At 38.4% G+C, this 12,211-nt stretch overlaps 1 protein-coding gene across 2 annotated transcripts in view; it reads left to right on the plus strand.

Moving 5' to 3' along the window:
* kmt2bb (lysine (K)-specific methyltransferase 2Bb) overlaps positions 1–12,211 on the plus strand; it is a 78,435-nt gene that overhangs the window by 28,934 nt on the left and 37,290 nt on the right. For both annotated transcript variants that reach the window (XM_023792236.2, XM_023792237.2), the window contains exons 12-19: positions 879–992; positions 3,029–3,175; positions 3,267–3,365; positions 3,461–3,578; positions 4,490–4,603; positions 7,448–7,632; positions 10,098–10,199; positions 10,300–10,413. In XM_023792236.2, coding sequence (XP_023648004.2) covers positions 879–992; positions 3,029–3,175; positions 3,267–3,365; positions 3,461–3,578; positions 4,490–4,603; positions 7,448–7,632; positions 10,098–10,199; positions 10,300–10,413 — 993 coding nt within the window. The remainder of the gene's footprint in view (positions 1–878; positions 993–3,028; positions 3,176–3,266; positions 3,366–3,460; positions 3,579–4,489; positions 4,604–7,447; positions 7,633–10,097; positions 10,200–10,299; positions 10,414–12,211) is intronic.

Raw genomic sequence — 12,211 nt, forward strand, 5'->3', positions numbered from 1 at the left:
TGCAGACACACTCGCTTGCGTGCTCTCCCCTCCCGCGTCACATATGTGTATCAACATTAAGTAACATAACAGAATTATTTAATAATATTACTAGCAGCAGCGGTAGTCTGTGGTTTTACATTAAAAAACTGGAGTACTGAATACATTATCTAAAGCGCCATGCTGGTTGCACTTCATAAAAAAAGATTTTGTGTTTTTCATTACATTGATTTAGCTTCTACAATTAATTTTTTGTACTCTTAATGTAGCATACATTTATTTCTTTATGTCAGTTGCAGGAAACAACCTTTGTACAAAGACAGTTTGGGTTATCAAAAAATGCTGGAAATTGAATTGGTTTTAGCCGCCCCCCCGATTAAGCGAAGAAGAAGAAAGATCGATTACCAAAATAATTGTTAGTTGCACCCATAGTTTATAATGTGATTTTTATTGTTTTATTATTGGTGCTGAGTTTGTGCTGAATAAAAGCACATGTAACACATTGGGATAAATGTTTTTTAGATAGGTGAAATATTTTAAAATGTCAAGGCATGTCAGACTACCTCGAAAAATGCCTGAGAGGCCTCAGACTCCTAAGGGTTAACCAAAATATGTATGGGGGCTGCATGAGCTAGACGTTTGAATTATTGTAGGATTTTATCCCCACATAGTTTATCATACTTATGCATCTGCTTGTCAGGCACAGAACTGTGTAGATGCATAATGGATTTTGAATACCCCCCCACCTAGAAATTTGTTTGCAGCCGATCTGACACACTCAGCTGATTATGAAAATTTGCCCCTTCAAACACCTTGTTGTCCATGTTTGTTATATGCGTACTAAATGTTATCCTTCACCAGTGTCTGATTTCTGTTCCTACTGTTTTTCCTGGCTGCAGGAGGACTGTAACCTTCAGAATGTCTGGAAGCTGGGAGGTCTCAGCATCCTAACCTCAGTCCCAGTTGTCCCTCCACATGTCTGTCTGCTCTGTGCCAGCAAAGGGCAGCATGAGGTAACATTCAAGTTTTCTGAATGGAGACCAGATTGCAGTATTTAACTCCAGACTGGAGGCCGGCATGAGTTCATGAGCAATAAATGTAATGTACTTAGAAAACCACAGAACAGTCAACCTTTATAATGCAGGGCTTGCAAAATTTCAAAATCCCTTGTAGCCCTTTGACCAGGCAGCCTTCAGGTTTTGGTAGCCCAAGAAGATTTTAACTTTAATGTTTTATTACAACAAAATACTTTGGGGTGGGACTTGAACAGCTTTCTTTTCGATTCGAGGTGGGCGATGCATCGATTTTATCGATTAATTCGAATTTAGAGTTCAGGGCGATGTCTTTTCATGAAACAATTTTATAATTTTACACATGAGCGCCAAAAGCGGATCTCATGCAATGCACTGTTCTTCACGGGTAAATTAGCGCGGCGCACCCAAACACTGCAGCAGATTCACAAACCAACATGGCAACGACAGGGAAAAAGCTGGAGCTTGTGCCCAAGAAAGGTGTTGCTACATAGGTAATATGGAATTGGTTCGGTTTTTTGCCGTCAGACACAGACCAAACAAGTCCTCGTTGCAGTCTGTTTAAAAACTGTTGCAACCAAAGGAAGCAACATGACAAATTTATTCCAGCACCTAAAGCAGAGGCACGCAGCAGAGTGGGAGAAGTGCATCTCCCAGCGAAATGAAAATAGCCCCAGCACCAGCACAACATCCAAAGTTAAGCAAGCAACCGTCCCTGGCACATTTTCGAACTGTGTGCCATATAAGAATGGGGCACGGTGGAAGGCGATAACAAATGCTGTCGCGATGTATATTGCAAAAGACATGGTGCACATACATACTGTGGAAAAGCTGGGATTCATTAACATGCTAAAAGTTTTTACAAGTTTATAAAAGTGTTTACAATGGTGTGGTCTGCCAACTCACAAGCATCTTTTTTGGCTTGTCTGATTGCACTTTAACCCTAAAGTAAAAAAACAAAAAAAAAAACAAAATAAAGTTAAAACTTGTTTTGAACCATTTATTTGTCATCTGTAGTTTGATTTTGAGTAGAGGAGGGGAAAATCAATTAAAATAGAAAATCGGATTTATTGTGAAATAATCGGAGATTTTATTTTTAGGCCATATCGGCCAGCTCTACCTGCCGCTGAAACACAATACAACCACCGTTTTTAATCTCGATAATCTTGAAAAGGAATAACCATTAAAATTGCAAAGCCAATTTTTCTTCCCATGACAGTAAAAACATTTTAACGAAACATAAACTTTCTGTACTATAATATCCATAGAGAATTGAAGGTAAGAAAAAGCCAGATCTTTGATCTAGTTGACTAAATGAAGTGAGAACTACACCCCTTTACAGGGGCTGGCAACAATGCATTAATTGTTTGCCAAACATCATATGATAGAGAGAAGAGAGGAGAAGTCAACTTATTACACATATGCACAGGCGTACATGTCTCTGGACAAATCATGATAAAACACCTGTTTGTTCCATGATCGTGTTTTTTTCTCTCATTCAAATAGCAAATCAGAATAAAGAAGTGAATTTGATTTCACACAGAGCATAATTTCAGGTATTCCATTGGGCAGGTTAGTGTTGCATTTTGGTAGCCCAATGGGAGAACTTAATAGTACCGGTTGTCGGGCTGCCGATTTTGTAAGCCCTGTAATGGATAAGTGACATTGTTTTTGTGATTTTGGCAATAGACACTTTCTTGTTGGCACAATAATTAGGGGAAAAAATTCAATCAATCTTTTTCAAACTTTGCACACACATTGTATGGGTGAACAACTGAAACTGATGAAATTTTCAGAGCAGTCACACCAAAAGTAATGCCCATAGTGAAGAAAGGGCAGTTTTGACACTTAATTCTGTTAGCCTGATCTCCTTCAAATTTTTTAACCGGGTGTGAGAGGAGTAGGATTTAGATGGGAGTGGGGTATGGTGAATGTTGTTCTCACAGCATTCTTTACTTTACAATGTTAACACAGTGATTGTTATTCAGGGGAATAAGGCTAAAATGTGCATCCTTCAGATGGTGTACTGTCAGGTTTGCTGTGAGCCATTCCATCCCTTCTGCTTGGAGCCCTGGGAGCGCCCCCTAGAAGAAAACAAGGAGAACTGGTGCTGTCGCCGCTGCAGATTCTGCCATGTTTGTGGCCACAAGGGAAAGCATTCTAAGGTACAGAGGGCTTGGATGCACCAAACTCTGCAAAAGATGTGATCAGCTGGTGTGTATATGGACCTTAACTTCGGTTGGATTTGTTTTTAAGCCACTTTTGGAGTGCGAGCGATGTCAGAATTGTTATCATCCACCCTGCTTGGGACCCAACTACCCAAAACCTAACAAGAAATCTTGCAAAAAATCATGGGTGAGCAGATACCTGTTTATTCAGAATTTAATTTTGGGTATGCATCTGCAGTTCTGTATCTGCATGTTTCTTTTGTCCGTTCCTTTCAATTGCAGGTGTGCATGACATGTATCAGATGTAAAAGCTGTGGTGTGACTCCAGGAAAAAGTTGGGACACAGAATGGAACCATGATAAGGGTCTTTGTCCTGATTGCACCAAACTCTATGACCAAGGTGAGCACACAGGGCCTGCAAGATTGTGTTGACAAGAGGGCTTCGTATCTTTCAGTTTTAGCCTGTCCACATCATTTATATTTATTCCATTTTGGGAGGTGTTCATTTAAATCAGTCATTTAAATCATTGCTATTGTGTGTTCATATCAACATTGCATGTCATTTGTGCTTTGTGCTAAGAGTACTATTACAGTTCTATGTGTTATTACAGGAATAAATGAAGAATAACTTGAATTTCAAGTTTGTGTTTTTTAAATGTAGGTACACATATTTGTTTAAAACATTAGCAGAAAGTTCTTCAAATGTTTGAGATCTTGGTGCTTGTTTTCTGTTTTTAGATTTGCATTTTACTGGCAGTTCACCACATAAGTTAACGTTTTTTCTGCTGCAGTGACTCATTTCATAATGTTTGCAGTCTGATGAAGCAGGGGTTATTTTTATTGCTCATTTTCCGTTTCCTTTTATGCATGCTAAAGCAATATGCTCTCGTTGGGCTTGTTCCCAAGTATGCTACACAAATGTTAGCTTCAATCTATAAACTTAAGATCAGTTCGTACATATTCAGTGCTGGCCCCCCTTGAATCAGCCAGGTTATCCGTATCCCTGCATAAGATTTCCATAAATGTGTTTGAAAATGATTTTGGGAAAATCATTTAATTAATCAGTTAATACTTGGGCACTGTAAACATGTGATTTTTGTTTGCGTATCTGGGAAGCATTACCAGGAAATGGGCTTGGCAGAATGGGGGGGAAAATGCACAGTTATCTCATTTATATGTATCCTTTAGTCTTTTTGGTTCCCCAGCTGTTTAAGTTCCTGAGGTAAATTTTAGGCCCTTAACCTCAGTTGCACCCTGGACTGGCTGCCCCTGCTTTCTTAGTTCTCTGCAGAATGATTTGTTTTCCTCCAGGTAACTACTGTCCCATCTGTAACAAGTGCTATGAAGATAATGATTATGACAGTCAGATGATGCAGTGTGCGTCCTGTAACCACTGGGTCCATGCAAAATGTGAGGAACTGTCTGGTAAGTGACACAGCCACTTTTGAAATCGCACGCATTCCTATCATCATGGTAACTTTTTCAAAAGGGCCTGAAAAGAAAAACTATGGAAAACCTATGAAAAGTCACTGTAGCACCCATGCTGTGCTCTTTACATGTCTAACTCTTGCCTGAGTTGTCTTCAGTTATTAAATTGGATATGAAATTTCGTCAGGTGTGCAGCCATTCTGCCTTTGCTTGGTGGGAGAGCTGTGTTCTACGATAATTGGTGTCTACTTAATTAGGGGTGCAACGATTATTCGACATTGTTGACAAAAATCGACAATAAAAATAGTCACCGACGAATTTGATTGTCGATAATTGTCGCCAGACGTATTTTTAAACGGAGACGTTTTCCTTCCTTTATACTTGTGCAATACTACCGCTTTCCAATAGACTGCACCAATACACCACACAGGTGAGATTCGCTCTTGCGTAATAGCATTCAGCAACAGGTAGAAGAATGGTGGCCACAAATCAGGCATCGTCGCATATTAAACGCTCTAAAGTCTCAAAGGCTTTTAATGTCCGAAAACAAAGACGAGATCTACAAAAGGGTGAATAGCACGGACTTCTTGTTGTCTGGCGTATCTAATAATAAATGATAATAATAATAATAAATAATTATAACAATAATAATAGGGCATAATAATAGGCTAGTAGTAGTATATTTTATATTTTTGTTTGGAAGTCGGTGATGTGTCATGAAGTGTCTCATTCGCTAAAAATTTAGCTAATAAAGGTCAGAAAACAGTGTAGAAAACCCATTGCTTAAATAAAGAAGGCAAAACTCTGAAGCTCAAGATTCAGGAGAGTGGCTCCGATGTCGCAAGTGCTGCGAGAGCTTATGCTCCCTTAAAAATAAATAACAGCAGTTTAAGTCCATTTTCTTGCTGTTAACAGAGGAATGGCAATGGGAAGCTGCTCTAAATTTCCCGTATTTTGGGTCAGGATCTTGGGATTTTTCAGCCTGCTTTAAAATGAGTTTTTATTTGTAAACATAGGCTATATAAATAGCTGATATGAAAAGAAATTACCGTGCATTTTAACCCCTATACCGCAAATGAAGTACGAATTAGCATATACAGGTTAAAATGCATAATTTCTTGTCATATCAGCACAAATGCACATAAAATACGTATTTGCACTGTCACAGCAAAAGATTGCCGCACGTATCGCTTATAAAAGGTGAATGCGTACTTGCGTACCAGTTATATGCACCCCTGATTATAACAAATATTGTATCAGAAATTCGGATCGGTGCCGATCCAGACCTATTTGACGGATCGGGTATCAGCCATGTGTGACCAATCCACACCCTATACTTACTTATTTAGTTTTTGGCAATCTCTAAAAAGAAACCATTTCGTGTTAAATCTATTTGCACAATCAATCGCACGACAGCTTTTTCCCATTTTACATGTGTTATTTTGCGGCATTGATGTCGAACAATAACCTCATGCTAAATGTAAAAGCTGTTAGCTAAATAGGAGCCATTTTATAATTATGCAATTTATAATCCGATTAGTCGACTAATCGTTTTAATAGTCGATGACTAGTCGACTATCAAAATAGTCGTTAGTTGCAGCCCTATACTTAATGCTTCCAGCCTCATGATGTACCTACAATATAGGCTCAGTACAGCAGGAAACAACCATCCTTCATGGCTCTTCTACTGACCAGAGGTGAAAAGTTCAGGTTCGAAAAGTACAAATCCCGACCAAGATTTTGTTTCAACTAACCAGTTTTTTAAAAAGTTTACATGCACACTAGAAAAATTGTATTATTGTTTTAGTCTGACTAAAACTGGACTTTTAAAGTACATGTTAATATGGTAGTCCAACTGAAAATGTACTAAACCGAATTTCTTTTAGTCGGACTAAGATGCCCAGATAATGAGATTGAGAATCGATTTACTCCTACATGTACTTCAAGAAGGTTCCAAAAGTACGGGACTTCATGGTGTTGGTTTTTCACTGGCGTAAAAACTGTACTGAATTTGAAGAATGGCTGTAAAAGGACTGGACAACGTGTGATATTAATATCAACATTGCATGTTATGCACATCTAATTCTTACACCGCTAGTCAGCTAGATTCATATCAGGCTTTTTCTTACTTTCAATTCTGCATGGACATTATAGCGTTAAAGTTTTGCTAAAATATTGTTACTCTGTCATAGGTGAAAAAAAATTTTATTATACTTTTTATACATTGTTTTATGCAGGGATTGACATAACTGGTACATAAGTACGCATTCACCTTAAATCAATAAGTGCGGCAATCAATTGTTGTAGTAGCATGAATGCATACCTATTTTATGTGCATTTGTGCCGATATGACAAGAAATTATCGTGCATTTTAACCTCTCCTGCAAATGAAGTATGAATTAGCATATGAAGGTTAAAATGCACGAGTACTCTGTGAATGAACGTGACACTCTATATTCAACTTGTTTGTTGAAACAAAATCTTGGTCTGAATTTTTACTTTCCAAAACTGAACTTTCTACCTTTGCTAATGACTAAAACTCATACAAGTCCTGTCCATTGCATACGTTATTTCCTTTTCTACTCCATCATGGAGACCCGCTGTATTTGGTGGTCCTTGATGTCTGGCTTTTGCTTTGTTTTGGTGCATTTAAAATGTCTGCCCCTGACATGCAGTACAGAGATTTTTCATAGCAGAATATTACATTCCTGTCTGAGATTACTGTAAATTCATCTCTTATCCTTCCTGTCCTAAGCACACTCTGCTTGCTAGCATTTTCAGTCTTCTGCATCCTTCACCTTGTTCTTAATGCTTAGTATTGCAAATGTGTTTCTCTTCTAGATGACTTGTATGAGATCCTGTCTAGCCTCCCAGAGAGTGTAGTTTACTCATGCCAGCCCTGTAGCCACAGCCAGCCCAGCAACTGGAGGGAGCTGCTGCACATGGAGCTGAAGGCTGGTGTGGAGAAAGTGCTGGCCTGCCTGCTCACCTCCTCGCTAACCCAACACTTGGTCAGCTGCAGTGAGGTATGCCATCTGCTTTCATACTACTGTAGGCACTGACAGTTTGCTCATTGTTGCAAGTGTTCATTTGTAAAGCTATGAAATTCTATATCATTTTCCAGAGATGCATGTTGTTTTTAACATTTTAATTTCACTATGCCTCTACTCATCTACTCATTATCAGTAGGGAAATGACCTGACTAATGACTTGAGGGTCAGCCAGTTCAGTTTGACCTGGGTGACTTTCATGGAAGATCTCCTACCTTGATGGTGTCATGACAACAAATCTTTCCTTGAATGTCACTAAGACAAAAGAAATCATTATTGATTTTAGAAAGAACAGAGCAAATCATATGCCAATGTCAGCAGGACATCTTTTGAGATTGTCAATAAATTTTAGATACCTCGGTATACACAGTACGGATACACTTGCATGGTCCCTTAATACTAAATGGTAGGGGTGCATGATTCAGAAAATCTCACGATTCGATTCCGATTCTTGTGCTCACGATTCTATTCAAAATCGATTCACAATTCATAAACGTTTCATGATTCAATACATAGATGAATTTGTTTCCAGAATGCTGTTTTGAGTTACTTTTCCATTTGACTGTGGCCGATCAACAAAAAAAAATCACATTGAATCAAATGTAGTTTACTGGTACTCAATCTGAACTTTATGGTAATTTATGGTAAAATGTCTTAATAGAAAAATAAAACTTTTACAAATATTAAACTGCAAAATCCAAAACTTTAAACTTAATGCATTATAACAATACATTCATTCAATAAATAAAATTAAACAAGCTGGTACATTTAAAGTGCTCAAATTCAAATAAACAAAAATGCTACTACATTTAGCTGTAAAGTGCTGTAACAACTGAAATGACATTTTTAAAATGTGAATTGGGAACATTTCTTTTTCCTAAACTGCTACTGATTCAGCAAACAAGTTTTTTTTTTTTTTTTTTTTTACTGTGACATCTGCAATCTAATCAACAACCTATCGGAACTTAGATAAACATTCAGGTTTCTGTGTGTATGTGTGAGAGTGTTACTGTTCGTCTGCGTCTTTTACCTCTGGGTGATGCCGTGTTGTGAGTCCGTATGTTTGTAGTGTTCCCAAAATACTTTGCTTTGCAGTGCCTGCATATCACATGTCTTATTGAGGTCCTTTTTCCCATCTAAATTGTAAAAGCCGAAATGTGCCTAAACACTTGCCTTAAATGAAAATGGGGCAGGCTGAATCGCTTTTTTCATAACATGATCCATCGTTTGCATACAGTCCCTTTATTATGCATACTGACTACATTTCCTTCATGCTCACGTTAAGGTCTGTCTGGCCAGATTTTGGCATTGCGCCATCTATAGGATCAGCGAGCTGAACTCATGTCAGGGAAAGAGTAAACTAGTGAATTAGTTGCAAAATATGATTGTTTGGAATGCATGAATCGTTTTTGAATCAGCAGAGAGAATTGCTATTCAATTAAAAAAATTTTTGTGCACTTCTACAAAATACATTCTCATGAAAGCTCAGCAGCTTTCTAAGGTGCCTCAAAAGTTTTGGCATGGGCACCAAAGCTGCACAATAAAGTATACTCTCGTGCTCTATTACAGTATGGTTTGTCAGCCTAGCTGTACAAGACTATACAATGTTACAGAATACTGTGAAAACAGCCAGAATTATTGGAACAGAACTACCACAACTCCATGATATCTAAACCTTCTGCTGTAGAAAGTAAGTCACAAATATTATTCAGGACACCAGACACCCTGCTCATGCTTTGTTCTCACCCATTCAATCCAGGAAACTTTACAAGTGTATTAAGTCATGTACGGCATGTCTGAGAAACAGCTTCTTCCCCCAAGCAGTGAGATTGCAAAACAATCAGCACCACCACAGATCAAGTACCTCATTGCTATAATGAGTTCATGTACCTTATTGTAGGACTAACTATATTAGACTTTATTTGGAAATATGTTTTATTGTGTGGTTTTCATTGTAACCATGGTACAGTATTTATCTAATGTATTTTTGTAATTACTGGTGCACAATTATCATAAAAGCAAGAAATTAGCTGCACTTTAAAGCAATGTTCTCCATCTCTCCAACTTAATGTTGCATGCTGTACCACAATGAACTGCACAATATGCTTGACATGTTTTATTTCATTTTAGAGTTATTAGCCCACTTATTTATTCCAGTGCACACTGAATGGAAATTATATTGAGTAATAATTTATTATATGTATTTTCTACGTATTTTTGTAATTACTGGTGCACTGGATGGGTAATCTGAGGCTTTTGAATCTTAGAGGTTATTTTATTTCTCTTAAGGTAAGGTAGAGCGAGAGCTTAAACTTGTATTTCATTGTATATTTTTATACATCTGACAAACTTGAACGTTTCAGGAAAGGTATTCCATTGAGATTTACTGTGCAGCAGGTAAATTCAGGCTGTGTCTCTTGTTAAATCTCCTTGTCCTGCAGTGCACAGCATTGACTGACTTGGAGTGTTGGAGAGAGGAACATCCAGCTTGTGATCTTCGTGCCATTGGCAGAAAGTTTGACAAAGGGCTCTACACTACACTGGTATTTTTCGTCTGTTCTTTCTATTCTATTTCAAATAGAAATCTTAGTTTTACAAATGTATGATTACAGACAGGTCTTCGTGCCCCTTTCCTTCCGTTAGAAATTATTCCATGAGGATGTGGCCCTAGTGATCCAGAAAAAGCTGGCAGAAGAGGCAGAAGCGCTTCCTGAAGAGCAGAGGCCTAGTGCTCTAGCCAGGTCCTACTATTTGAAGGTAAGCTGTTAACAGCATGGAGTTTTTTTCACAGACAAAATCAAAAGATTTCCATAGTCATGATTTTGCAAAGCTGGGGGATCTTGCAGGATCACTGTTTGTTGCTGGAGAGAGCTCACCTATTAGTTGTTGACAATGTCCATGTCAGTATGTGGCTGAGCCAGAGTCCTGCACCAGGTTGGGTACCCACAGATAGTTGCTGAAATGGGCGGATTTTAATGTTCTGGAATTTTACGGGTGGGTATGCGGGCGGGTAATTCATTACACATGGGCGGGTAGCAGGTCAATCAAAACAGTATTGTAGCCTGCAAAAATGACATATAAGCGAAAATATCTACGTATTAGACTATCCATGTACAAGCTTTCATACATCATTTACATCATCGCAGTGTGTTTAGTATGTCGGGGGTACCTTATGGTGCTTTCGATTATTTCTCTCCAAGTCGGAACTCGGATGAAAACGGCACGAAAAACATCACTTCCCGTCGGAAACATGCCTCTTTTATGACGTTGATGTCGGACAAGATTTTGTTGTCCGAGTTGCCCCTGTGACGTAATTTCAACATGGCGGCTTACACACTCAACAGTAATTCTATTTTATAAATCTTTAAAAATGTTTATTTTGTTAAATGTATTAAGTTATAAATGTAACTGCATGTGTTCGATTTAGAAAATACCATATCTTGACCGTAAACAGTATCACATCATGCAATATCAGATTTTTACCAGACTTGTTAGTGTCTTTGGTTTGTTTGTAGTTTGCTTGCCTCTTGAAAAAAGAATATTGCTATGAATGTGCTAAAATATTTTATAAAGCTTTTAATGTGGTTTGGCTAGTTCGTGTTTCTTGTTTGTCTCTCGGAAAAAATTCTCACTCCAAATCTGCTAAAATGTAAAGCAACAACAACACACAGCAGTGTGTTCATGGAGGCAGCCATGTTTGTTCCAAGATGTGGTAGCTGGAACGGGAGATTGTCGGACGTGATGTCACTCAACTCGGAATTTCCAAGTTCCGAGAGAAAAATGAATGCACCTTTAGATAACAGCCTCAACAAACATTCACATACATGTCTGAATCCTTGCTGAAGCGTATCGTCGTGTTCTCTCTTTCACACTTGTCACAGTATGGACAGCTTAGATCTATCTGATTTGATTTTGTGTTAAACAGACTTTTTCGTTTCAATTCAAAACTCATGTAGGCCTAGCGCTTGTCACGTTGAGAGGTGCATAGAAAAAATAATTGTGTGTAATTTATCACGGGTACGGGCGGGTAACGTGCACAATGTTAACGGGCCTGGGCGGGTGTGGATTTGCCTTTGAAATAATCACGGCTGCATGGGCGGGTGTGGTGCTGTACTGTGCGGGTGCGGGCGGGTGCAGGTCTCCAAAAGTGGACCCGTGCAGGACTCTGGGCTGAGCCAAAACAAAGGGCCTATGATAATATTAAACATGGTTTTGTAATATTAAGCATTATTTTATGGCTTTTTCTGGACTTTCTCAGTAAATCTTTCTTCCACTAGCCTTTTTTGTTATAATTCTACTCATAGAGGGTGGATAAGATGTTGTTATACAGTCTTTGGTTCGACCACTGACTTCCTGCTACTTTTCAAATAGTCAGTGACCGATCGATGGTTGTTTGTAGGGGTGGGAATTGCCACAGAGGGGGCAATACAATACGATCACGATATTTGAGGCACAATGCAATATTATTGAGATTATTACATTTTACGATACAGCAAGTATTGTGATTCGATTTCACGGTACATTGAAATGTATTTCTTGCTTATGTAATTAAATG

This window comes from Paramormyrops kingsleyae, chromosome 9 (assembly GCF_048594095.1).
Source record: "Paramormyrops kingsleyae isolate MSU_618 chromosome 9, PKINGS_0.4, whole genome shotgun sequence".
Classification (NCBI taxonomy): Eukaryota; Metazoa; Chordata; class Actinopteri; order Osteoglossiformes; family Mormyridae; genus Paramormyrops; species Paramormyrops kingsleyae.